Source organism: Thalassophryne amazonica, chromosome 9 (assembly GCF_902500255.1).
Source record: "Thalassophryne amazonica chromosome 9, fThaAma1.1, whole genome shotgun sequence".
NCBI lineage: Eukaryota > Metazoa > Chordata > Actinopteri > Batrachoidiformes > Batrachoididae > Thalassophryne > Thalassophryne amazonica.
The window spans coordinates 81,688,088-81,715,916 of NC_047111.1; the positions used below are offsets into that span (position 1 = coordinate 81,688,088).

Consider the following 27,829-nt stretch of genomic DNA (forward strand, 5'->3'; position numbering starts at 1 on the left):
ATCATCTTGGTTTTTGTATTTTTGATTCATTAATATCAAGTTTTAGAGATTCGCTTTCAGTTTGAGTTTAAGGAACACTCTAAAAAGTAATTCAGTGGTTTTGTATATATATCGCAGTAAGAAACGGCTATACTGACTTAAAAAATCCCTGAAACACATTCAATTGATTGTTTGAGTTGGATATACCAAATGAAATGCCTAAAAATTTAACAGTTAATATTTCATTTCATTGAAATAAATTAGCATTTGCTTAACAATTTATATTTTATGAAATATACTTAATTTGTTTGGTAAATTTCATTCAAAATATTTGGAAAGGACTAAAATACTTAATAGTTTTACTTAGACTTGCCAAGATCATCAAGTATATTTAAATGATTTCACAGCCTTTTTAATTTACTCAGTATTTTTAAGTGTAAAATGTTTCACCAAAAAATTGAGTAGAACACAGTAACAGTTTTTAGAGTGAAGATAATTTTAGAAATTTTTATTTTTTGTATTTATTGTATTTGAAATGGCATTAAGAAATTAAAATATGTGAAATAGTAATAGCCACTTATCTGACCAACTCTGCAACACATCCAAATTACTCTGTATAACTGCACTGTCATGATCAATCAATTATTTGACATATACGAGTAACATGATGTCATCTGCAAACATGAAAAATGATAAATACTACAAACAGGAGTGATCAGGCTCAGAGCTGTCCCTTGTGGAATGCCACTTATAACAGCCATTGAGGTAGAGTGAAACCCATTTATTAATCTTTTTGCGTAGAAGAAAGACTCTTTTGTAATTGTAACGGCAATGCCGACCTGCCTGTTTGTTTGTCCATGGAGATCTTTAAAATGCAAAGAGTGATTTCAATCAAACTTGGTGGATAAATTTATTGCATTGGCCTCTCACAATACAGATTATGTAAAGGTCATATAGGTCAAGGCCAAATCAGCAGTCACCATCTAAAATAAATTTAAGATTAATTTCTAAGGAACTAGATGAGATATTAAACACTTTTGTACTTTGACTTATGCTCTCCTAGGTCTTGACTTATGCTCTCCTGGCAGCTGCAGATGCAAGTCATCTGGATACAGTGTTGCAATTCTTTGTTTCCTGTCTGCGGAACTTTATCAGCAGTTTTCACAACGTCCATATTAGCCTCTGTTTGAGCAAGTTTTTTATTTTATCTGGTTGTCGGACTAATTTTATCTATATTTTCTTCTTCTCTTGTCAATCTGGTGATTCACACTCCAGTTGAGATGGTGGCGGTATTAAGTCAAATAACTGGGTTTGCCAAACAAGAAGAAGAAAAAGCAGACGAAGAAGAAGGCTGTCGATTTTTTTTTCTTCTTCGTTATTTTGATAAAATTCGTCGCAGCTAAAATGGTGAAGAAATATTAATATAAATGGTAATTTACCGTCGGAATGTATACACAGAGTTGCGTGTGTGTTCCGTACGAGCACTTACACGGAATCGTGCATGATAATGTTCTGCATGTCGATGCTAAACGTGATAAGATAACGTTACAATGTTGCTGTTGTGTTAGCGAGCTAGCAGGACTGTGTACACAGAGCCAGGTTAGCAGATGCTAACGTTTAAACATTGATTTTTACATGTTTGTGCGCTGTTGTGGGATGTAAACAAACGGTAGCTGTCATGTTAAAACGCTGTTTTAATCTGTTATTAGTCTCGAACATTCTGCTGTGTTAGCTAACATTAGCTAGCGTTGTCTTGAGGCCTGGGGGGAGGGGGGTAATTTATGTTAAAATATGAATTCTGGGGTTTACTTCGAGATCGTAATCAAACGTGCATTTGATGGTGCCTGTGTGTTTAGCTGTGTCATTGGTGAGTGTCTTAAAAGTCTTTGGATTTTAGACTGTTGCTCAGATGGAGCTGTAATGTTTAAAGATCTCATATTGGGTGAAGAGATACTGATGGGTATTTGACATTTCAGTTAATGACAAAGCAATCTCTTGTAAAAAAAAAAAAAAAAAAAAGATACTGATGGGTATCTGACATTTCAGTTAATGAAAAAGCAATCTCTTGTAAAAAAAAAAAAAAAAAAAAAAAAAAAAAAAACGGGATAGTAATTTGTGCTGAAAATAGTCATTAAGTTAATTGTAGCTACCACTGACTTTTCTGTGGCAGTCACCTAATTTGACTCATTATTTCAGTACTTTCTCCTTGAATTGGTACCAATTCAGGCATTCCATATGAGTTATGGCAGTTTATTTCTGCCTTATTTCCTTGACCAAATCCCACATCTGTGTTGCAGAGGAAGAGAGAGAGAGGGATCCTTTGACAGTAACACTGACCCTGAAAGTGTTTACCTGGTGCCCATGAAGAATGGCAGCTTTTGCATATATTAATTTGACTTGCAAATGTCCGTACGTGCTGTTAAATTGTGTGTATTCAAATGCTGTGAAAAGCAGATGTTTTAATGTTCTCAGGTCAACACAGAATATGTGTTCACCCTTGAAGTAATTAGTTTTCTAATGTCATAATAGTCATACCTCCACAGGTAATATTTGAAAAATGCATTTCTTATTCACATCTTTTTCTGTATTTTCCCACCCCCAGGTGGGAGCCATGTTCTCCAAGCTCAAGTAGTTTAGGTTCATTTTCTTTCTTAAGGACACTTAGACATTGAGGAACAACCAGGGATTGAATCCAGTGACCCTTCACTTAATGGACAATCACCAAATGCACACAGCCGACAGTGGTAAAGAAAAACTTTCTTTACCACTGTCGGCTGTGTGCTTACTCGGGGTGGGGGGTCGGTAAGAGTTAGACCTTACTCGTGTGAAGCACTTTGAGGTAGTGTTGTTGTGATTTGGTGTGATATAATTGAATTGAATCCACTCCAGGAGTCAGACGTGAGTAGGTCTTAAGTGATCTGTGTTCAGTATTTCAACCTTTTCAATAGTTTTTTGTTTTTTTTTACTTTAAAGATGGCAGATAGAAAGGGAAAACCCACTGTTGCAACCAAAACCTTGACGAAGAAAGAACAAGAAGAGCTCAAGAAAAAGGTAAGACAGTTGTTATTACATATTATAATTACAGTGCATTGTATACATCTGATTAATATATTACAAACACAACAAAGTACTTTGTTTTAAATTAAAATATATGCCTAAAGTCCAACTAGATTGGTGTGTTTAGGGTTACACACAATTGACAGTGTTAAGGGTAACTGTTTTTGTTTGCTTTTTTTCCTTTTAGGAAGACATAAAAACAGCTGAGGTGTTTGAAGAATTTTTGGCTTCATTTGAGTCCAGTCAGAAAAGTGGAGTGAAAACATTCGTCCGTGGGGGTATTGTCAATGCAACTAAAGGTTAGCAGTTAGCATGGCTTTCATTCTTGGAATTTTATAAATGACTTTCTTCCTAATTATTTCTGTTGAACATAAAACACTCCTGTTATTTGACTCCTGGTTACAGACATTGCATTAAAACTGGTGATCACAAATCTGGATTATAAGAGTTTCCTTGAGTTGTGGTCACTCTGGCAAATTTCACAGGAAACTGTTCAGACATGCTTAAAACACATATGAACAATGTTGGCAGCAGAACCCCAGCCAGTTTTCATAAGTCTAAAGTAGTACTTCTCCATGTTTCTGTGATTTTCACACCTAATGTAATGGTGATTCATGAGGTTCAGGCTTTGGTGTACCTTTTCCAGAGGAAGAAGCAGCAGAGATCAAGAAAAGTAAGGTGTATCGACCCTCCTCAAAGTATGTTGCCGTGACCCAGCAGGTCTCACCAGTATCATCTTCTGAAAGCAAGAAAACTGTACGTTTTACTTCACTCATTGTGAATGTCATCTGAATTCAGAAAAATAAAAAAAGAATACTGTCCACTGCAGATTTGAACTTATGTGCTCTGATGTTAGTTCACACTCCCTTCATACAGGAGTTAACCAAATACCATAGCTGCAATAAACATAACTGCCATGACTGCTTTTGTGCTTAACAGGCATTGAAAAAAAAGACAGATGAAAAGAAGAAGAGTAATCTCGAACTTTTTAAAGAAGAACTTAAACTGTAAGTGTAGTTTTTTTGTGGGGTTGTAAGAATATTAGATATGTTTTAGTCAAAGTGATTTTATTGTTGGGGAAAAAGGATGTTCTTATATGCAATTAAATAAATCCACTGACAGAATACAAGAAGAGCGTGAGGAAAGACACAAGAGGAAGAAAACTGATTCTGGAGGTGGAGGAGGATATACAGATCTGGATCTGCCACTGTTAGGCCGATCAGGTACTAGCTATATTTATTATTCATTTTTGTCAATTAATGATTTGTAAAAGTGTTCTTTACTTTGTGAAATTACTGAACATATACACATATAATTACTGACTATTTAAATTACAGTATAAAATGTAATTATTGTTAAAATTATGTTCATTTTCAAAAACAGTTCATACAGTTTAAAAGGTTACCATTATAGGTGTGCCAACACAACATAACATTAAATTCAGTGTATTTGCATTGCCCTTGAAAGAAATGCCAACAGACGTTTTAATAGTGTTTGCAGGAATACTTTTCCTGGGATTGAGTCAGCAATGCCATAAACATCCCAGCTTTCCTCTGCAACAGAAACAAAGCTAATTTTTGTGTTTTTCTTGCAGCATTATACGATGACCTGACAATGCCCATCACAACTAATCTCTTCATTAACTGCATTAGCCCGAAGGTAAAGTAGCTACACTGGCTTTGATTGGCTCAGTGCACTGTGATATATATATTTTCAAGTTCATTTTTATGTCCTCTAGATGAATGAAGAGATGCTCTGCAAAGAGTTTGCTAAGTATGGGCCGCTGGCCAGTGTGAAGATTATGTGGCCGCGAACGGATGAGGAACGCTGCAGAACCTCAAACAGAGCATTTGTGGCTTTCATGACACGGAAAGATGCAGAAAAGGCCTTGGCTGCACTAGATGGTATGGTTGACTCTTGAAAATCTGATCTATGTATAGGCTGTAGTTGATTTCCATAAAGGCCATTTACCTGGTGCTAGATTATTGTGTTCAAGGCCAACTGTGGTTCCAGGATTTTATTCTTTTTTTTTTCACAAAATACATATTTTGAAGGATTAAGATTCCACCATGTTACTGTTAAACAATAATGTGAAGTCATAGGTTTTTAATTGGTCACCTGACCTTGTGGCCTTGAAAGGTCAAACCTAAGGTCATAACTGTTGAACTAAAAAAAGACCATTTGGATTTAGTGTGTTGAAAGGTTTGTGTGTCAGTCATGGAAAGTTGTTCAGTGTTAGACAGAATTGAGCAAATGTCAAGGTCACAAAGAACCATATAGTGTTACTGAATCAGAAAGAATTAATTTGCATGAATTTGTGTCAGATATGTTAAACCAGCCATACACTGCACGATGATAGTTTTTAGTAATGGTGCGTTTACACATAAGCAAGATGCGTTACGAATGTCATTTTTCTGTCATTCGTGACACATTCCTGACATTCTTAATGTGACTTAATGCATCTGAATAGGTTTCTTAATAGTGCGTGATATTCTTGATATTCGTGGAGCATGTTTTTGGCTATCAAAAAATCTTCCACGAATGTCACACACCACCCTCATTTCGTCTCACGTCGTGGAGGTCGCAACTGAGCGTGTTGATCCGTCTTGATGAGTATTGATCCTTAATAGAACGTGACAATGTTCATAGTGGTTCCTGTGATGGTTCTTGTAGTCCAAACTGTCACGGGTTATTACGAAGTGACACGGAAACTGTCAAGTTTTGACACGACTTGTAACGCGGCGTCACATTTCACTGCGCACCACGACGAATCAGTTTTCTGTCACGTGCACACAATTAAACCCGGATCTACAGCGTTCAGTTTGATGCAGTATGCCGCAAAGTCAGCCAAGTGTCGTTCCGCAGTTCCTGCTGAAGTTTGTCAGGACGCTCCTGCGGGTGTATCACCTGCTGTTGTAACCAATGAGCGGGAGAATGAGTCTGAGCCAGAGGAACCAGAGGAGCGAAAGGAGACTCACGTGCAGCCAGACATCTCTGCACCTCCTCCAGTCCGGCGGAGGAAGAAGCGTGCGCACAAGTAAACCCTGCTGCACCGCATTCAGTTTGATTGCTGACACCAAGTCGGCTAAAAGTCTCATTTCAGTGCTCTTCAGCGCGCTCCTGCAGGTGTTCCACCTGCTGCATGTGCCTGATGTTTGGGAAAACGCGCAAGGCGAGAGCCGCATGAAGCCACACATCTGGCTCTGTCCGTCTCCTTCTCCTCTCTGCACCACTCCATGGCACAGAGCCCAACTATGCATGCAGTCACAAAGTTTTTCTGAAAAACTGGAGCGATCTGAATTGTTAGCAACGGTTGGATGAATATGGGTGTGTGTGTGTGTGTGTGTGGAGACAATTCACCTTGTTCACAACGGGGGGGGGGGGGGGGGGGGGTTGCTGTAATGTTTGAAATGCTATTGTGTGCACGCAACATGTAATTTGTTACCATGGTTTGATTAGTTGGTATACATGAGACAAGCATTTAAATAATTTTAGTGGAGTCTATGTCTTCATGTACACATCTGTCTGAGCATGGAAAATCTACACTTTGATCAATAAAAGTATTTCATGTTTGCTCTTATGCACATGAACACATACACAATAGTAATGTATGTTACTCAGTTTAGTGATCGTGGCACACTACACAAAGTAATCAAATGTGGGCACTTGTGGCAACAAATTGTTTCTTGTGGACGCACTGTCATGTGGATCATAGTTAAGCTGTGATCCGTACAGACCACTCGTTATACAGTTTGTTACACATAAGATCTGAGGATTAATTACAAAGGTTAATAATAGTTAAGTAATGAAGTATGGATTTATTGTCACTGTGACTTTTTTTTATGTAAAAATTGTGTAAATCTTAGCGCTGATATCAGTGAAACTGTGAGCTAAGAAAAAACCTCTGTGGTCATGTGAACAGAGCCTGTTAAAAGGAGACAGTCTCTGCTGCCTCGTGCTGCTTGTGTTCCCTTAGAGACAGCCTAAGAAGCTCAGTGCAATCTGGAATCCAAGCACAGCAATAATTACTACACACTTACACACTTGGTGTGTCTGTGTAAATGGGTGAATGCAAGGCTGAATTGTAAAGCACTTTGAGCTTCTGATGCAGATGGAAAAAGCACTCTATAAATGCAGTCCATTTACCATTTTACTAAGAACTAGAGCACTGTGCTTGTAGAGTACAAACCTTTGCCAGCACTAATTTCCAATTCTGCAAATTTTTACATTGGGGAAAAAATTCAAACTCCTGTTAGAAGTGGCTTTTCATAAGCTAAAATATAATACAAAATGATCATAGGTGAATTGCTGCCGATGCTCCAAAATGATGCATTCGCAGTGAAGGCAGGGGGGGCCAATTTTTAGGGGGGACCATTCGGTTGGCGACAGAGCATGTTCACAATGCTGGGCATCAAAACCACATACCTTCAATTCAAGTTTCAGAAACAGACAAAACTCATTTTTCAAAGAAGTTATTGGCCTTATTGTTTTGCCACTGCTCCTAGGAATCTGTCAAGACAAATTCAGGTGGCTGGTGTGTTTAATAGTCCCACAATGAGCATTAATTGACCCAAAAATACGATGGTTTTTCCAAAATAATGTAACATCTTTGATATAATGTAAATTCAGCTCGACAGAAATAAGATGTTTCTTAATGATTAATAGGTGTACATCATATTTACAGCATCCTTATTGTTTCTATTTTCCATTGATATATGGCATGTGGTACTTTCAGGGCAATTGCAGCTGGTCCGTCCTGTTTTTCTTCAATGAAGCATAATGCAAAAATACCAAAATTTACTGTACACACAGGTCACCTTGCATTTAGTGGATAAAAACACGTTAAAACTTGTGTAAGTACCCAAAACACCTTTTGGTTGATCGAAAGAGTTGATAAAAATAACTTTTCATTAGATTTTTGGAATTTGATGCTGTAGTCCTTTTATTTTGGGCATATTTTTTTCTGTCCCACAGTGTCCGACCATAATGCTACATGTTGCTCCTCACTGTGGAAGATAAAAAAATGTTGACCTAAGTGTGATGAAGACCTACCCACAAGCATACTCTATAATATAACATCCGTGAAAAAAGTTCAAGTGGCCACAACCAATAACCATTTCCGTCCCACAAAATGTCCGTCCATCACACATATGACGGACAAACATGTTGTGTGACATTTTTTCCTTTGGTACTGTAAATTTTTTGTATGGAAAAGGTATCATTTGTATGTATAATTTTTGCATAGTCACAGTGTTTACAACAGATATTTGTGCATTTTTCACGAATTGCATTTACTTTTGCATAACGACAGATCTCTTAAGGCTCATTGATTTTGTTCTTTTTATGATATTGGAGATAATTTTTCATCATTCATTGACAATTTACATAGATGAAGGTGACATTTTTTTACTTGAATCAGAATTTGTGAAGATTTATTATTCATACATATTCATCTTTGGGATATTGAAGGTTTCAGAGATGGAAATCATCATTTTGGTCCCACAGTGTCCATTTGTCACATGTACAGTCGGGAGCTCAGTCTAATATATTATTAGTCATTATAAGTAACCTGTCTTTTAAAGGTGAAATTGGTCAAGTACTGATTGCATGTTTATGCTTCATTGAATTTAGGGCCCCTCAGGTTAATTACTTGCAATATATCACTTTAGAATGAAGCAGCAATGCAAGTGCAGAAGCACCAAGTGCAGTTTAATGAGTGCAATCAGTGTCACAGGCTGCAAGTTGTAAACGTGTTAATTTTGATTGGTGGCCTCAGAATCCTCATTTGGATTGGAAATCTTGAACTGTACAGATATAGCCCTACACTATAAAGCTTTCTGAAGTGAGTCACCATGAGTTTCCTGATTTTCCTTCAGTACACATTCTTTCAAAAGCTGTTTGTCAAATTTGACTTTCGATAAGTAAAAAATGCATGTGTCAATTATTCTAGGGTGAGCTGAGGTTGGTTTTTAGGATGATTCCTTTTTATGCACACCCTACTACAACCCCTGGCAAAAAATTATGGAATCACCGGCCTCGGAGGATGTTCATTCAGTTGTTTAATTTTGTAGAAAAAAAGCAGATCACAGACATGACACAAAACTAAAGTCATTTCAAATGGCAACTTTCTGGCTTTAAGAAACACTATAAGAAATCAAGAAAAAAAATTGTGGCAGTCAGTAACGGTTACTTTTTTAGACCAAGCAGAGGGAAAAAAATATGGACTCACTCAATTCTCAGGAATAAATTATGGAATCACCCTGTAAATTTTCATCCCCAAAACTAACACCTGCATCAAATCAGATCTGCTCGTTAGTCTGCATCTAAAAAGGAGTGATCACACCTTGGAGAGCTGTTGCACCAAGTGGACCAAGGAAGACATCAAAGCATCAAGACAGAAAACTTAAAGCAATATGTCTCAAAAATCGAAAATGCACAACAAAACAAATGAGGAACGAATGGGAGGAAACTGGAGTTAACGTCTCTGACCGAACTGTAAGAAACCGCCTAAAGGAAATGGGATTTGCATACAGAAAAGCTAAACGAAAGCCATCATTAACACCTAAACAGAAAAAAACAAGGTTACAATGGGATAAGGAAAAGCAATCATGGACTTTGGATGACTGGATGAAAGTCATATTCAGTCATGAATCTCAAATCTGCATTGGGCAAGGTGATGATGCTGGAACTTTTGTTTGGTGCCTTTCCAATGAGATTTATAAAGATGACTGCCTGAAGAGAACATGTAAATTTCCACAGTCATTGATGATATGGGGCTGCATGTCAGGTAAAGGCACTGGGAGATGGCTGTCATTACATCATCAATAAATGCACAAGTTTACGTTGATATTTTGGACACTTATCCCATCAATTGAAAGGATGTTTGGGGATGATGAAATCATTTTTCAAGATGATAATGCATCTTGCCATAGAGCAAAAACTGTGAAAACATTCCTTGCAAAAAGACACATAGGGTCAATGTCATGGCCTGCAAATAGTCCGGATCTTAATCCAATTGAAAATCTTTGGTGGAAGTTGAAGAAAATGGTCCATGACAAGGCTCCAACCTGCAAAGCTGATCTGGCAACAGCAATCAGAGAAAGTTGGAGCCAGATTGATGAAGAGTACTGTTTGTCACTCATTAAGTCCATGCCTCAGAGACTGCAAGCTGTTATAAAAGCCAGAGGTGGTGCAACAAAATACTAGTGATGTGTTGGAGCGTTTTTTTGTTTTTCATGATTCCATCATTTTTTCCTCAGAATTGAGTGATTCCATATTTTTTCCCCTCTGCTTGGTCTAAAAAAGTAACCGTTACTGACTGCCGCAGTTTTTTTTTCCTGATTTCTTATAGTGTTTCTTAAAGCCAGAAAGTTGCCATTTGAAATGACTTTAGTGTTGTGTCATGTCTGTGATCTGCTTTTTTTCTACAAAATTAAACAACTGAATGAACATCCTCCGAGGCCGGTGATTCCATAATTTTTGCCAGGGGTTGTATGATTTCCCTATAAATTCACATCCCACTCTGATAAATCAAGATGGCTACTACATGCATGGTGGCCATATTGATTTTATTTTCTGCCTTATAAATCTTAAAACTGTCCCATCTTTTGTTTTCATTTTCTCAGGGTACTAAAAGTATGTTAGGGTGGATGCATGCTCCAATAATCAAGATGCCCCCATGGCAGCCATCTTGATTTTGGTTTACGCTAAATAACTCATTAATATCTTGTCAATTTGTTTTCATTTCAAGGTATGTTTGATGCTTAATACTGCGTTTTCAATTGCATGTAAATCCTTAAAGCCATGGTCCATTTCATGTAAAATCAGGCTTTTGTTTCCTTTTAGTAAATTACTCCTATAAAACCTTGCCCTTTAATTTGATGTTGTATCAGCAACTTGGCTAAATAGGATTCGCGATATCGACAGACCACATTAGAAAATGCAAGCGTTGCATGGTGCAACAACTGTCATCAGTGAAACTGCAGGAAGTTAGCATGGTTCCATACCTATTTGGAAATGTGTCTTTTGATCATCTGTGAATAAAGACACTTTTGTGGGGCAGGGATCATTATTTTGGCAAAATATTCCAGTTTTTGGGCTTTTTTCATGCAAAAGAGCGACCAGGATTTTATTCAGAGAATAAAGATTGTTTAAAAAAATCTACATTCTCAAGACCCTAGTGGTCCATACTTAAAAACAAATACATGTTCCATTTGTTTTGAAGAATTTTTTTTTCTGCTGTTGCTATTTCATTTTGATGCCCAGCTTGGTGAACACGCTCGACACCAGGAAAAAAAGTCGTTATTTAAAGTAGTACTAGTATTGTTATTATTACCCTCTCACTAGACATTGTAGACATCTTCGTGTTTTTGGAAAAAGAATTTGAAACTCATATTTGTTTTGTTTTCTTTAATTACTTTTTATGATGTTGCCAAAAGCTGTTTTAATCATTAATATTGTTATACTGCAGTTCAATATAACAATTAATTCATTGTGCATTCATTCATAATTCATTGTTAATAATGGAAAGCAAACAGTTTTTTTTAAGCCAAAAACAATGATATATGACTTAAAACAGTGACTCAATCCGTATCATGAGTTTTGTGATCCGTGATGCGCCAAATTTTGAGCACTCTTTAATGAAATCTGGCCTCGTTATATTTTTATTATTCTGTGGTTCTTCTGAAGTACGTTTCTACAGTATGTTGGTAGGTTTATGATACAGCAGTATTGCGTCATATTGTGTAGTGTATGGCTGGCTTAAGACGTGTGTTACACTGTCTGAGTGTTCCTTCTTGTTTTTGTTTCTCTTTGAAGGAAAAGTTATAATGGGGTTTGAAATGAAGCTGGGATGGGGTAAACCAGCTCGCATTCCACCTCAGCCTCTCTTCATACCGGTAGGGGTGAGGGCCACACCTCCACCCCAGTCTGGTCTGCCTTTTAATGCTCAAACAAGGGATCGCTTCCGCAATGACTTTACCAAGCCTTTGGGCATGTCCAAAGGGGAGTTAGACAAGGTAATGTCTCAGTTCTTTGCGGTTTCACAAGACAGTGAATACTGGTCACAGGCATACATGTCCATGGCAAGGGCGCACTTGGTTTGGCAATGTTCATTATATGAAATAAAGGGACACGACCTGCAATAAAATAAAAGATTATAGTTGATAATAAGTAACGGCAGGGGTCGTGGCCAAGTGGTTAGTGCACTTGAGTTCAGTGCGGAAGGTTCCTGGTTCAAATCCCACCCCTGCCACTTTTCTCCATGTAATGTGGAGTTGCGTCAGGAAGGGCATCCAGCGTAAAACTTGTGCCAATCCAACATGCATATCCACCTCGGATTTGCTGTGGCGACCCTGAGTGCAAACAAGGGAACAGCCGAAGGGACTTTTTTTAAGTCATAAGTAATGATTTATTATAAGTAAGAATCATTCTTTAAAGACGCTGTTTGAATGCATTCCCGCCACTTAAACATTAGAAGTTCTCCGCAATTGCTGTCATTCATTGGGGGAGGGGAACCCATCAGCTTGCTTTTTTTAAAATCAGTCAAGGCTGTTTGAAAGTGCAGGAAGTACTTGGACTGTAATTGACAAAATTCAGGTAGAGATAAAACAAAGTTATCTTTGCTTGGGAATCACTCAACATGTTAGTCATGTTGTTCATTCAGTGTGTGATCACATTGTCTTTTTAAAAAGCTTTGGAATTATCAAGACAGAATTAGCGTGAAATCTAGCATTTTGAAATGAATTATTTTATATCAATTTGTAGATTTCAGTGTAAGTGTTATCACTATTTGCTATGCTGTATGTGTCCTGCAGTGTTTCATTTGTACAAATACTCACTTTTTAACATTTCCACTATTTGATTTGACTTCACAAACAGACTCTGTCCGAAGCCATAGTCAAAGTGGTTATCCCGACAGAAAGGTACACACACACACTTTACACCAACTGACCAGCTGTTACAACACAGTGTTACAGAGACACAAACTGTGGTGTACTCTCTTTATGTCCGTACAGACTTTTTTTTTTTGGGGGGGGGGGGGGGGGGGGGGGAATCTCACTTAAGAGTTTTTGCTACATTTATAATATGAAGCATACTATTTGAGTGTACAACAGGCCTGCAGCAGGGGGTTGAGGGGAGTGTTTTTGCATGCTAAAATGCTATTGAAACATAAGATTTACCTGAATAGTTTCCCTGATTTAATTAATTACATTAATTAAATGTCATTTTATGTCACATGACCTATATCTATGCTCTTCTTCCACCTGACTCAACTTTCCCCTCCTAACATACTAAAATGTTTGTGCTCAGCCAGTTAAAGAAGAACAAATGCTTGAATGAGCTTGTGGCAGAGTAGGGAGAAATGGAAAATCTGTAGTATAGTGGTATTTTAGCACTGGGTTTGAGAATCAATGATGTAAAAGGGTTAGTCCCACTGCTGTGCTTGTGCCGCATGCTGCCCTGATCCAGCATGTGCACTATGCTCAGAAGGCTGTTGCAATCCCACATATCCCCTTCATGTTAACTACTTTAGTCACTGCTAAGTTAGCTGTACGGTGTGATTTTTTTAATTTTTTTATTTTTTTATTATTAATTAGCAAAAATGTATTTTGCTGTGCTCAAGGTATGTTTGCTTTCATGTACATAAACTGTCAATAAACATACAGTAGGGTATGTAAATGTTTGAACACTGGCACAATTTTTGTAATTTTACCACAGTTGACTGGAAATTACCCAGTCAAAATGTGATTGTATTGTAGACTTTCAGCTTGAATTCAAAAGGTTTCACTGATAAGTGATCGCTTAAAAAATTTTCAATTGAATGTTACTTTTTAAAAGTATCAAATTAGATTATTTACTTTGATGACAGTAACAACCAAAAACAAGTTCCCCGTCCCATGAAAACAGTCCCACCCCTCTAAAACCGCTGACTACAGGCCTGTACAACCTATTTCTTTTGTGGTTTTGGAACATTTGGTGTTGCCAGTACAAATTTTGTAACTGCAATTTGATCATTGTGTGGTTTCAGAAATACTGTCTGGGTATATTTATGACATTTTATGAGGCGTGTATACCATACTAGTTTCTTGGAAATTTTTCACACTATTCATGCTGTTTCCATCATAATATTAAGACAGTTTTATAGTGAAAAGACAATAGTAGAGTTCCTGTAAGTTGTGTCCAGAATTTCATGTGGGTTGGTTGAGACACTGCAGACTGATACAGCTAGACAACAGGTATTTTTTTTTTAATAACCGGTGCCAGATGATGGCAGTAGGTTTGCAACTGCTGTTACTTGTAGGGCTACTGAGCAAAGTATGTCAGTATTTGAAAAGTCAATCACACACATTTAGCAGCACTGCATGACTGTATTGAACATGACATTACTGTTAAGTTTTATTTGAAAGCACCGGTCCACAGTATGCAGCTGTTTGCATTGCATATAATTAACTGATTTGAATGTGTTGTTCCAGTCTGAATGATTTGGGAAGAGAATTGTCCAACAATAGTCCTGCAACAAATATGCCCACATTTGGACTTTTGAGTTCAGTAGTTTCACACAAAAATCAGGGATCATCACTCAAGGTTTAATGTTCATATTTGCAGTTAGATCAGTAAATATTGGACACTCACAAAGTATTATAGGAGTATGCCACAGCGTATTGGACTCGAAAGCAAATCATGAATATGAGCTGAAAGTGCACACTGAAATTTGAATGTACGTATTTACACCCAAATGAATTTTATCACTTTTTGTATATGTCCTCTCCCCTTTATTTAAACCACAAAGCAATTCAAAGAAACTCTCACACTGCTTTATTGAATCAAGTATTTTTTCAGATCGTGTGCACCCAGTTATTTATTACCTGCTTGAAGTCCGGAATCTATAGGCATCATCTCACTGGATTTCTTCCACAATGTTAACCTACTAGATTTATATTGCTGGTGTGTTTATGATGTCTTTACCATCCATTTGTACTGTAAGTGGGTTGTGAAGGATTTGGGTGAATGTGAGGGGATATTGCAGTCCTGAACACTTGAGATTTAAATTTGCTGATTTTGTCAGCACTTACATTATCAACAAATACCAGTGATCCATTTCCACTACCAGCCCTACATGCTGCCACCATGACCCTCCTTCCAACATGATGTGTTCTTTCCCTTCTCTAAGCTCTTCTTGTCCCCTCATTCTTGTACAAGTTGAGCTTTGTCTCAGTTGTACCTGCGATGATGTCCGATATTTATTTAGGGAACTCTAATCTGGTCTTGGTGGAGCAGTAGCTTAGTGGTTAGAACTGTTGCCTCACAGCAAGAAGGCCATGGGATCACTTCCCACCTGTGGCCTTTCTGTGTTGTTTGCTTGTTCTCCCCGTGTTTGCATGTGTTCCCTCTGGGTGCTCCGGCTTCCTCCCACTTCCTGCAACATGCAGGTTAGGTGAATTGATGGCCGTAAATTGACCATAGGTGTGTGATTGTGTTTGTCTTCGTGTGGCCCTGCGACAGACTGGTGTCCTGTACAGGATATACCCCGCCTCGCGCCCTATGACTGCTGGGATAGGCTCCAGCCCCCGTGACCCTTGATTGGACTGAGCGGGTATAAAAAATGAATGCATAATCTAGTGTTTCTGTTTTTGAGGCTAACCAACGTTTTTTGTGTTGTAGTAAGACCTCTGTATTTTCTGTAGTAAGTTGTAATATTGGTTGCCATGGATACTCTACCTCCTGGAGGGTGTTGTTGATGTAACCATTTGTTGTGTAAGGTTTTGCTTTTTTGGTGTCCAAAAAATGAGGTGGGCTTCATAGATAATTGGCAAAGCTTCTGGGGAAAACCTGGTCTTGTTAGGAGAGACGGCATCCATCCCACTTTGGATGGAGCAGCTCTCATTTCTAGAAATCTGGCCAATTTTCTTAAATCCTCCAAACCGTGACTATCCAGGGTTGGGACCAGGAGGCAGAGTTGTAGTCTTACACACCTCTCTGCAGCTTCTCTCCCCCTGCCATCCCCTCATTACCCCATCCCCGTAGAGACGGTGCCTGCTCCCAGACCACCAATAACCAGCAAAAATCTATTTAAGCATAAAAATTCAAAAAGAAAAAATAATATAGCACCTTCAACTGCACCACAGACTAAAACAGTTAAATGTGGTCTGTTAAACATTAGGTCTCTCTCTTCTAAGTCCCTGTTACTAAATGATATAATAATTGATCAACATATTGATTTATTCTGCCTTACAGAAACCTGGTTACAGCAGGATGTACATGTTAGTTTAAATGAGTCAACACCCCCGAGTCACACTAACTGTCAGAACGCTCGTAGCACGGGCTGAGGCGGAGGATTAGCAGCAATCTTCCACTCTAGCTTCTTAATTAATCAAAAACCCAGACAGAGCTTTAATTAATTTGAAAGCTTGACTCTTAGTCTTGTCCATCCAAATTGGAAGTCCCAAAAACCAGTTTTATTTGTTGTTATCTATCGTCCACCTGGTCGTTACTGTGAGTTTCTCTGTGAATTTTCAGACCTTTTGTCTGACTTAGTGCTTAGCTCAGATAAGATAATTATAGTGGGCGATTTTAACATCCACACAGATGCTGAGAATGACAGCCTCAACACTGCATTTAATCTATTGTTAGACTCGATTGGCTTTGCTCAAAATGTAAATGAGTCCACCCACCACTTTAATCATACCTTAGATCTTGTTCTGACTTATGGTATGGAAATTGAAGACTTAACAGTATTCCCTGAAAACCCCCTTCTGTCTGATCATTTCTTAATAACATTTACATTTACTCTGGTGGACTACCCAGCAGTGGGGAATAAGTTTCATTACAGTAGAAGTCTTTCAGAAAGCGCTGTAACTAGGTTTAAGGATATGGTTCCTTCTTTATGTTCTCCAATGCCATATACCAACACAGGGCAGAGTAGCTACCTAAACTCTGTGAGTGAGATAGATTATCTCGTCAATAGTTTTATATCCTCTTTGAGGACAACTTTGGATGATGTAGCTCCTCTGAAAAAGAGAACCTTAAATCAGAAGTGCCTGACTCCGTGGTATAACTCACAAACTCGCATCTTAAAGCAGATAACCCGTAAGTTGGAGAGGAAATGGCGTCTCAATAATTTAGAAGATCTTCACTTAGCCTGGAAAAAGAGTCTGTTGCTCTATAAAAAAGCCCTCCGTAAAGCTAGGACATCTTACTACTCATCACTAATTGAAGAAAATAAGAACAACCCCGGGTTTCTTTTCAGCACTGTAGCCAGGCTGACAAAGAGTCAGAGCTCTATTGAGCCGAGTATTCCTTTAACTTTAACTAGTAATGACTTCATGACTTTCTTTGCTAATAAAATTTTAAATATTAGAGAAAAAATTACTCATAACCATCCCAAAGACATATCGTTCTCTTTGGCTGCTTTCAGTGATGCCGGTATTTGGTTAGACTCTTTCTCTCCGATTGTTCTGTCTGAGTTATTTTCATTAGTTACTTCCTCCAAACCATCAACATGTCTATTAGACCCCATTCCTACCAGGCTGCTCAAGGAAGCCCTACCATTAATTAATGCTTTGGTCTTAAATATGATCAATCTATCTTTATTAGTTGGCTATGTACCACAGGCTTTTAAGGTGGCAGTAATTAAACCATTACTTAAAAAGCCATCACTTGACCCAGCTATCTTAGCTAATTATAGGCCAATCTCCAACCTTCCTTTTCTCTCAGAAATTCTTGAAAGGGTAGTTGTAAAACAGCTAACTGATCATCTGCAGAGGAATGGTCTATTTGAAGAGTTTCAGTCAGGGTTTAGAATTCATCATAGTACAGAAACAGCATTAGTGAAGGTTACAAATGATCTTATGGCCTCAGACAGTGGACTCATCTCTGTACTTGTTCTGTTAGACCTCAGTGCTGCTTTTGATACTGTTGAGCAATAAAATTTTATTATAGAGATTAGAGCATGCTATAGGTATTAAACTCAGATAAAACTGAAGTTATTGTACTTGGCCCCACAAATCTTAGAAACATGGTGTCTAACCAGATCCTTACTCTGGATGGCATTACCCTGACCTCTAGTAATACTGTGAGAAATCTTGGAGTCATTGTTGATCAGGATATGTCATTCAGTGTGCATATTAAACAAATATGTAGGACTGCTTTTTTGCATTTGCGCAATATCTCTAAAATTAGAAAGGTCTTGTCTCAGAGTGATGCTGAAAAACTAATTCATGCATTTATTTCCTCTAGGCTGGACTATTGTAATTCATTATTATCAGGTTGTCCTAAAGGTTCCATGAAAAGCCTTCAGTTAATTCAAAATGCTGCAGCTATAGTACTGACAGGGACTAGAAGGAGAGAGCATATCTCACCCATATTGGCCTCTCTTCATTGGCTTCCTGTTAATTCTAGAATAGAATTTAAAATTCTTCTTACTTATAAGGTTTTGAATAATCAGGTCCCATCTTATCTTAGGGACCTCATAGTACCATATCACCCCAAAAGAGCGCTTCGCTCTCAGACTGCAGGCTTACTTGTAGTTCCTAGGGTTTGTAAGAGTAGAATGGGAGGCAGAGCCTTCAGCTTTCAGGCTCCTCTCCTGTGGAACCAGCTCCCAATTCGCATCAGGGAGACAGACACCCTCTCTACTTTTAAGATTAGGATTAAAACTTTCCTTTTTGCTAAAGCTTATAGTTAGGGCTGGATCAGGTGACCCTGAACCATCCCTTAGTTATGCTGCTATAGACTTAGACTGCTGAGGGGTTCCCATGATGCACTGTGTGTTTCTTTCTCTTTTTGCTCTGTATGCACCACTCTGCATTTAATCATTAGTGATTGATCTCTGCTCCCCTCCACAGCATGTCTTTTTCCTGATTCTCTCCCTCAGCCCCAACCAGTCCCAGCAGAAGACTGCCCCTCCCTGAGCCTGGTTCTGCTGGAGGTTTCTTCCTGTTAAAAGGGAGTTTTTCCTTCCCACTGTCGCCAAGTGCTTGCTCACAGGGGGTCGTTTTGACCGTTGGGGTTTTTCCGTAATTATTGTATGGCTTTGCCTTGCAATATAAAGCGCCTTGGGGCAACTGTTTGTTGTGATTTGGCGCTATATAAATTAAATTGATTTGATTTTTGATTTAATACAGGGGGAAAATATCATTTTCCATAATTGTCTGTGGTAATTTCTGACCCCTTTGATGTTTTAGAGGTCACATTGTTTTGTTTTTTTTCCCTTTTTGATTATGTAACAAATAGTTGATTTGAGCATAGCTCACAGTTTCGCTGTTGTTTATACAGAAAGTAGTGTAGTTCCTCTGATTGGAGCGTAAAAACCTTTAACTGTAACCTGAAATGCTGCACTTTTAGCACTTGCTTTCTTTTCCAATATGCTATGGAGCTGAAATAACCAAATTAATACCATAAACCAGTATTTTCAGGACTTGACTCTTTTTGCAGCCAGACATACTCTGGATTTGGACTTTAAACTGTATACTTAATGTTGTTGATTGACTGCTGCCCACTGTTAGAGTGTGATTCCTCCACTGCCACATTTCTTTTGTGGGCACTGTGACCCTGAAATGTATCACGTGTTCTACAAGTTTGTAGTTTTGTACAGCAGAATGTATTATGGGCACGTACCTTATCAGGTTCAACGTTTTTAACTGGTAAAGTCACTGTTATAGTATCAAAAGTAGCAGGTTTCATTTGGACCAGGGTGTAGATAAAGCTGAGGCTAACTTGACCAGACCGGCTGCCTTCACTGTTGGCTGGTCTGAAACAGGCACGAGTCACTAATTCAGTGTTAATATCTGACAGCAGAGGGATAGCTGTGCCTTACAGTGTGATAAAACACTTGGTCTCTCCCCACAGGAATCTACTGTTCCTCATTCACAGGATGATAGAATTTGTTGTGCGTGAAGGTCCAATGTTTGAAGCTATGATAATGAACAAAGAGAAAAACAACCCAGATTACAAGTAAGTAGTGCTAGAACTGATTGCACATGTGACTGTGTGGAACACATATTTATTTCTGCTTCTTCATGGTTGCCTCAGGTTTCTTTTTGACAACAAAAGCCAAGATCACGTATACTACCGGTGGAAGCTGTACTCCATTCTCCACGTACGTGCCCAGTGCAAAGCGAACATCAAATCATTTTATCGGGAAGAATCACTACTTTATGTGTGTTAATGAGGTCCAGCTGTTTCTTGTTTTCGTATTTTATTAATCTTTCACCACTTCTATGGTCCTGTGAGCTTCGGATGTGACACTAACACATGGCATTGGACCACGCAACTATAATACAAAGCAACAATATGAATGTTTCCAACCACAACTGTGCATGTGTGCATCTTTAAAATACGACATGATGCACAGAGCAGTGCTTTGACATTCCTGTGACATTTGTGACATAGGCTGATGAGTCTTGTAGTCATTTAATTCAAAGGAACATCTTAGTGTTCAGACATTTGTTTCCTTTAAACTGGTTTTCCTCTGCAAAACAGGGAGAGTCCCCAACTGAGTGGAGGACCTCCGATTTTCGTATGTTCCGGGGAGGCTCCATATGGAGGCCGCCTATCTTGAATGAGTACTCGCAGACTGAAGAGAGCACAGAGGTGGAGAATTCTGCATCTCAGGAGGAGGAGGAGGTGAAGAAAGGGCAGCTCAAATCTGAGTACGTATGTCTGTCAGGCAGGATGACCAGTGGTGTTGGTTAGTTTTACTGATCACACAAGTGAATGGTTTTCATACTTTTCTGAACATGATTCAGGCACAGACAGAAACTGGAGGAATTGCTTAAAGAACTCACTCCCCGGAGAGATGATATCGCAAGTGCCATGTTGTTCTGTCTTCAGCGAGCGGACGTAGCGGAAGAAATAGTGGGACACATCACTGAATCGTTTTCCTTACTGCAAACACCCCTTCAGAAAAAGGTGAGCCACCTCACCACCCCTCCCCCCATCAGATCTGTCAAAGTTTGAAGAATAGGTGCATCTTACATGCCTTTTCCATAGATTGCCCGATTGTATCTCGTATCAGACATCTTGCACAATTCGTGTGCCAAAGTAGCCGGTGCATCATATTATCGTAAATAGTAAGCCACCCTTCCTAATTTCAGTATTTATAATTTTACCATATCATTGTATTTTATTATTACATGCATTATTATTCCTTCTCTGACTTTCTTGGAAATTTACTGCTGTGCAGTTTTGAAACAAATCTAAGCCAGATATTTGCGGACCTGCACGGTGCATATAACAACATACAAGCCAGGCTGCAGGCTGAGCAGTTTAAGGTAAGTCATTCCTACCCACAAAAAAATGAGAAAAAACAAAAATCTAAACACGGGCTTGTTGCCCTTATGTGTTGTTTTATGTTATCTCCACAGCAAAAAGTGATGAGCTGTTTTAGGGCGTGGGAAGACTGGGCCATATACCCACAACGATATCTAATCCACCTTCAAAATATATTTTTGGGATTTGCCAAAGCAGGAGAAGAGACGATTGAAGTAGCTGAGGTGAGCCTATGATCGTAGACTGTAAATAAAAATGATCACCGCATTTCATTTGCTCAAACTGCAAAAATGAAGCAAACATACAGGAAACACAGAGGCTGTGTCATTCTCTAACGATGTCACGTAACAATAGCTCTCGCGTAGGGGATATATTGCAAAAGTGAGATGATGTGTGGAGACATGGCTACAGTCATAATGATATTAGCTTTAAATGGGCTAATTGTTCTTAAACCGTTTTGCCCCACTGGCAACAATTGTTGCCAAAGTGTATCACTGTCATTTTCTACTCAGTGCTAAAAAATCTGGGCGTAAATGGGCTAACATTGATGTTGACTAGTTAAAAAAATGACCAACTTCCACAAAGCAGTTCTTTCTAGAAAAAAAACTGCAACAATTCCCCTGCCTCATTCAGCAGAAAAACTCACTGTAAATATGAGGACATACGTATATGTAAATTTAAACATGCTATAGTGCATCTATGAGGAAAATGTACATGTACTTTGAATTTTTGTAAGTCATGGCACTTTGACTTGGGTGGGATACGGTTTAGAAATAGTACTTCAACAAGCCTCTAGGGGCGATGGAGACCTTTTGGCTTAGATACTGATCTGTAAGCATGGGATAGGTCATGTTTAAGCATTCAGTTCTGTTTTTGTTTATTTGTTTTTTAGTTGAGCTTCCAGCATAACCCACGGTTTGCATGTTTGATAAATGTAAATATACCAGTGTCCAGCATTTGTAATGTATATTACAGGGACAGTACAACAACAGTAAACAAAACATGACATGAAGAATCCTGAGCATCGCTAGTTTAGATAAAATTACAAATGGTGTGTAGTTCAAGGTGAAATATAATTTTGTATCAAATACAAACCTTGTCGTAGTCAGATTAACAGTGTCAAAACGGTTTACATGCCGTACTGTAGTACTGTCAGACGGGCAGCTCCAGTCGTATCATGTACATCATGCACAGATTAGTAAATCATAATCTTAATTACCATGATTACTGTATGCACACACACTGTGCACACAGAAAATGCAAAATAAAAAAATCAGATCTTTTAGTAACTTACTTTCTACACTTAGCTAGATCCTGTACTTACGTTGGTGTAGTACATGGAACTTGCCTGTAATTTTGTGAAGTTGACAAAATCATTACAACTGCACAGTCATTGTGAGCACAGTCCACATTTTGGGTAAGACAAAACAGCAAATAGTGACTAACCCATCATGATCATGATATGGGCATGTTTCCAATACTATAGTGTTGGGCCTATATATTGCATACCAGGTATCATGGATCAGTTTGGATATGTCAAAATACTAATATACTAATATAATACTAAATACTAATAATAGAGGACATGCCCTTGAAATGGGTGTTTCAACAAGACAATGACCCCAAGCACACTAGTAAATGAGCAAAAGTTTAGTTCCAAACCAACAAAATTAATGCCTCGCAGATGTGAAAAAATCATGAAAAACTGTGGTTATACAACTAAATACTAGTTTAGTGATTCACAGGATTGCTAAAAAAAAGCAGTTTGAACATAATAGTTTTGAGTTTGTAGCGTCAACAGCAGATGCTACTATTATTGTGAACACCCCCTTTTCTACTTTTTTTTTTTGTTTTTACTAATAGCTCAATTTCATAGCTTTAAGAGTGTGCATATCATGAATGCTTGGTCTTGTTGGATTTGTGAGAATCTACTGAATCTACTGGTACCTTGTTTCCCATGTAACAATAAGAAATATACTCAAAACCTGGATTAATCTTTTTAGTCACATAGCACTACTATTATTCTGAACACAACTGTACGTCCAGTGGTGGGCACTGCTAACCAAAAAGTTAGCTTTGATAACGGCTAATCAGTTAACTGAAAAGTTATCTTCTATAACCCTAAACCGATATGTATTTTGCAGCAGTGAGGTAGCTAAGAGGAGGTGACCTCAACTCTACCCCAACAGAAGGGATCTGGCCACCAGGCTGCTATAAAAAAAAGTCCTCCAAAGGAAAGCAGGTTTGACTTATGGTTTTGATTTATAAACCAAATTAATCCAAATAGTTTAATGACATTAATGTCAACTCTGTCATTTGTACAAAGTGAAAAATCTAACACATATCTTTAAATTTTAAAATAAATAATGCACTAATTCTGAAGTTTGGATCATTAACCCATAGATGCCAAACTGCATTATGGGTAAACTGAGCATGTTACTACTGATTGGTTGATTCATTTAACTAACACAAAACTTAACGTGTGCTGGTTTTTACAAATAAATGTGTATTTGTAAAATATGTCATTTTTTAAAATTTGCTTAAAAAAGGCATTTGCAAAACTGAAAACTGAAAATTCTGTTTAAGTTGTGATACAGCCAGACGTCATTCACACTGCCATCCAGTAGATGGCAGTGTTCTATGCATTTTGACCCATCTACTGGATGGCACATTACATACTGGCCTATTATGTTACTATGCTTTTTACTTTTTATTCTTTTACTATGCTTTTTAATCTTTTAATTCAATTTATTTTGTTTTCTGAATTGTTTTGTGTGAAGGCGACTCTCTTGTGATTTCACGCTATATAAAGTGAATTAATTGAATTGCAATTGGGGCTCAGTTTACCCATAATGCAGTTTGGCATCTGTGTGTCAATATTCAAAACTTCAGAATTAGTGCATTATTGTAAAATTTAAAAATAAGTTAGATTTTCACTTTGTACAAATGACAGAGTTGACATTAATTTCATTAAACTATCTGGATTAATTTGGTTTATAAATCAAAACCATAAGTCAAACCTGCTCTTCTTTTGAGGACTTCGGCCTCACGGCTGGACCTCAGTATTCTGTAAAGCGTAATGACCTTTGGTTTTTTTGTTGTAGTAGGCTGGTGGCCAGGTCCCTTCTGTTGGGGTAGAGTTGAGCTCAGCTCCTCTTAGCTGCCTCACTGCTGCAAAATACATATCGGTTTAGCGTCGTAGTAGAAGATAACTTTTCAGTTAGCTGATTAGCGATTATCAAAGCTAACTTTTTGGTTAGCTGTGCCCACCACTGGACGTATGTACGTATGTTTGTTTATTTGCGCGAACAAATTAATCCTAGATGAGGGAGTATGCTCCCAGACAGTGGTATTTCTGTATAAATCAAATATGTTTGGCATTTTTTTCTACACTGAACAGAATTATAGATGCATTATTATTGTGGCCAGCCTAAGGCACACCTCTGCAATAATCATGCTGTCCAATCAACATCTTGATATGTCACACCTGTGAGGTGGGATGGATTATCTCAGCAAAGTGCTCACTAACACAGAGTTAGACAGGAAGAAACAAATGCTGCTAAAACTAAAAACCCTTTTTTTTTCTAACCAGATAACACGTTTGAGGATATTTACAAGACATCTTACAGAGATGTTAATAAGCCAACTCTGGATACAGGAACATCACGGTGACACACATTTTTGAAAATCACTCAAACTTTGGCTCTGTCAAGCAGACAAGCATGAAAGAAAAGCTCCTAGTAGCCATGTCATTTCTCCCCGTCCTTTTTAATCTATCATTAAACAACGTGAACAATAATGCAGAGTAACCACGAGCTGGCCACTCTCCGGAAAGACCTATCAAGCAACAAATGGCAGCTGCTTTTCTCCTTTGTTGGTAGCTAATTAGAGCAGCTGTACAGACAGTATTCTCTTTGCTTAATGGCACTTCAGTAAACATGTCTGACTTCACCCAGGACATCGCCTGTGATCTCGATGGCATGCCGTTGGATGGCACACCTATAGACGGGTTACCATTGGACAAAGCTGCTGTGGATGACATAGATGGTTGCCCTATTGGCTGGGACCCACTGGACGGAGTCCCTGTTGATGACATCGATGGTGTTCCCTTAGGAGTCCCAACTGATGACATTGATGGAATGCCCCGTGAGTCTTCCATGTGTCATCAGAACATTGGTCCAGTCTGTGTTTGATGTTTTGTAGCTGACTGTGCCCTGACTTGTTTCTCTCGCTCTCTCAGTGGATGACAGCATTGTTCCTCTTTCTGGAGTGCCTTTGTCTAAATGGGAGAAAATGGGTGATACAGATACGTTTTCTCAAGGTAACACATTTCATGATGACATTTCTAAAACATCACTGTGCTTCTTGTAATCATGAACACATTCATTCATGTCACAGCCAAGACTGAGACTAAGTGGGATGCTGTGGTGGAGAAAGAGAGTGAAGATAAAGTGAGTGTAAGGTAAGGTCTAAGTGAAGGCTCCCGTGGTTAGTTTTCTGCCGTCATCTGCATTCATGTATGTAGATTTGACTGTTATCTTCCTCCTGGGTAGTGTCAACCACCAGGAAGGAGAAGAGGAGTTGGAAACGGACAGTAGCGATGACTCCAGCAGTTCGTCCAAATGTGACAGTGCAGACTTTCAGAGCTCCCTCCGAAGTTTTCAAATGTCTGAAAGTAAGAGGCAAAGGCTGAGAGAGCTGGAGGCAAGTCTACATTCTTTTGGAAGACCTTTATGTCGCAGTATGTTGCAGTCATCCATATATTGAAATATAAATTAATACCTTTTTTAATCCCAATATAAATTGTTTTCCTCATGCATCTTTAATCTGAAACATATTAATTCCATAATTGTATCATCAGCATGCGCCCTGTCCTTTATTCTAGCTTACATTTGATTGTAAAATTTTCTCTTTCTTCCAACTGTTTGAAATTTAGCTTCAGTTAATGTCAAACCTCAGTGAACATTTTCTCTGCTGCAGGTTAAAGTTATGAAGATCCAGGATGAGTTAGAATCTGGCAAAAAACGGAAGAAGTCTGGAATGAGCATACAGCAACAGGTGGAACATTACAGGAACAAACTGCTACAGAAGGTATGATCTGAAGTGGTTACAGCAGGTTTTAAGTCTTCACTTTGGAAGAGGTTCAGTTGAACTATTATACCCCCTCTAAAAACAAACGTGGGGGTAGTTTAAGAATCATCCCGGGCTGTGTGTAAACCAGTATAGTAGTTTTCAATAAAATGTCACACTATCATAGCACACCACAAAGACATCCATGAAGAACAAGTGTTTTATTTTGACCTCTTCAAGGGAACATCTTTGTGTGTTTTGTTTTCATGTGGGTATAAACAGACCTGTTGGGCTCATCAATAGAGGTTGACCAACTTTAATTCAGATATTTCATCTCAGATGCTGACTAGCACTGATATAAAATACATGCAAATCACTCCTATGACAGAGCAGGGTATCATTTTGAGCTTCCTCACAGATCACCAATTGTACCAGTTCATTTCAAATTCTCTCGTTACGCTCAATCACTTTGATGTAAAGGGATTGTTTTTTCTTTAAAGTATCTACAATTTTACCCTAAAGATTTGATCTGCTCTATCAAACAGGTGTGGAAACTAGTAACAGTTTGAATTGCAGATGGACGTTTTTGTGCATCATCTGTAGGCCATGTCAGAACATTTTTCCACAGTGTTGTTATGCAATGGTAAACTGCAGCAGCTGGTAATTTTTGTCTGTTGGTGGCAGCAATGAGCTGTCAATCTATAGAGATGATGCTTTTAAGGTGGTTTGTATTGGTGTAATGTGATATGCAAACAGTACCTCCTTGTGGCCACTTGTCAGACTGTCCTGTATGATATGAGTGGGTTTGCCAAAAAAAAGCTAAACACTTCACTGTGCTTGTTTGACCTCGTCTCCACTAGGAGTTTGAGAAAGATAAAGAAAAGAATGAGAAATCAAAATCAAAAGAGAGGTCAAAGGATGACAAAAAGGACAAAGAAAAGATCAAAAGAAGTGAAGATGGGGACACAAAACGAGGACGGAGCAAAGATTCAGATGACCTCTCCCAAAGATCCAGGAGCATTTCTCCTTTAAAGCAAGTACCATAAGATTTCTTTTTTTAATTGTAGACGTTAGTTTTTCCTGGATTGCTTTTCATCATTGTGCTCCTCCTGTGCAACAGGACAAGGTCTCCTAAATGGTCCAAACGTTCCCATTCTCCGTCTCCAGAGAAGAAGGCACAGAAGTCCAGGTCGCGCTCACCGCACCGCTCCCACAAGAAGTCAAAGAGAAGCAAACACTGACTGTGGACTCTGCTGGTGTCCGGAGGTTGCACTTCAGACAGACCTGCCCCCAACATGTCCAGGCGACATTCAGAACTTTTTTGTACTATGACGTTTGACCACTGTAACTGTTTATTTTTGTTTTGTTTGTTTTTAAGCTGAGAAGGAAACATGTTTCTGCTAAGTGCCAACACTAAATAAATAACTGTTGGTGGTGAACTTGTATCACTGAT

General features: G+C 38.5%; 1 protein-coding gene across 3 annotated transcripts; it reads left to right on the plus strand.

Annotated features, from left to right (window-relative positions):
* The first annotated feature begins 1,256 nt into the window (after nucleotides 1–1,256).
* zgc:163098 (uncharacterized protein LOC100037380 homolog) lies at nucleotides 1,257–27,815 on the plus strand. 3 transcript variants are annotated; one of them, XM_034178548.1, is made up of 24 exons: nucleotides 1,257–1,409; nucleotides 2,946–3,030; nucleotides 3,224–3,335; nucleotides 3,683–3,792; nucleotides 3,976–4,043; nucleotides 4,159–4,259; nucleotides 4,631–4,695; nucleotides 4,775–4,940; nucleotides 11,854–12,053; nucleotides 12,916–12,959; nucleotides 19,885–19,989; nucleotides 20,068–20,134; nucleotides 20,518–20,687; nucleotides 20,784–20,946; nucleotides 21,028–21,107; nucleotides 21,221–21,308; nucleotides 21,402–21,530; nucleotides 25,263–25,452; nucleotides 25,547–25,627; nucleotides 25,705–25,768; nucleotides 25,860–26,010; nucleotides 26,287–26,397; nucleotides 27,237–27,385; nucleotides 27,497–27,815. In XM_034178548.1, exons 2-24 carry the CDS (start codon nucleotides 2,953–2,955, stop codon nucleotides 27,615–27,617), a joined length of 2,613 nt encoding a protein of 870 aa, XP_034034439.1. In that variant the 5' UTR covers nucleotides 1,257–1,409; nucleotides 2,946–2,952; the 3' UTR covers nucleotides 27,618–27,815. The 3 variants fall into 3 exon arrangements, with proteins under 3 accessions (XP_034034439.1, XP_034034437.1, XP_034034438.1); XM_034178546.1 differs by having other exon boundaries at nucleotides 1,258–1,409; nucleotides 27,237–27,409; XM_034178547.1 differs by having other exon boundaries at nucleotides 1,258–1,409; nucleotides 25,550–25,627; nucleotides 27,237–27,409.
* The last annotated feature ends 14 nt before the right edge of the window (nucleotides 27,816–27,829 follow it).

Bases quoted from the DNA above. Each gene is read 5' to 3' on its own strand.
- zgc:163098 (XM_034178546.1), top strand. From the start codon at position 2,953: ATGGCAGATAGAAAGGGAAAACCCACTGTTGCAACCAAAACCTTGACG. The intron at 20,135-20,517 runs GTACGTGCCCAG...TCTGCAAAACAG, and splicing joins AGCTGTACTCCATTCTCCAC to GGAGAGTCCCCAACTGAGTG. The intron at 26,398-27,236 runs GTATGATCTGAA...CGTCTCCACTAG, and splicing joins GGAACAAACTGCTACAGAAG to GAGTTTGAGAAAGATAAAGA.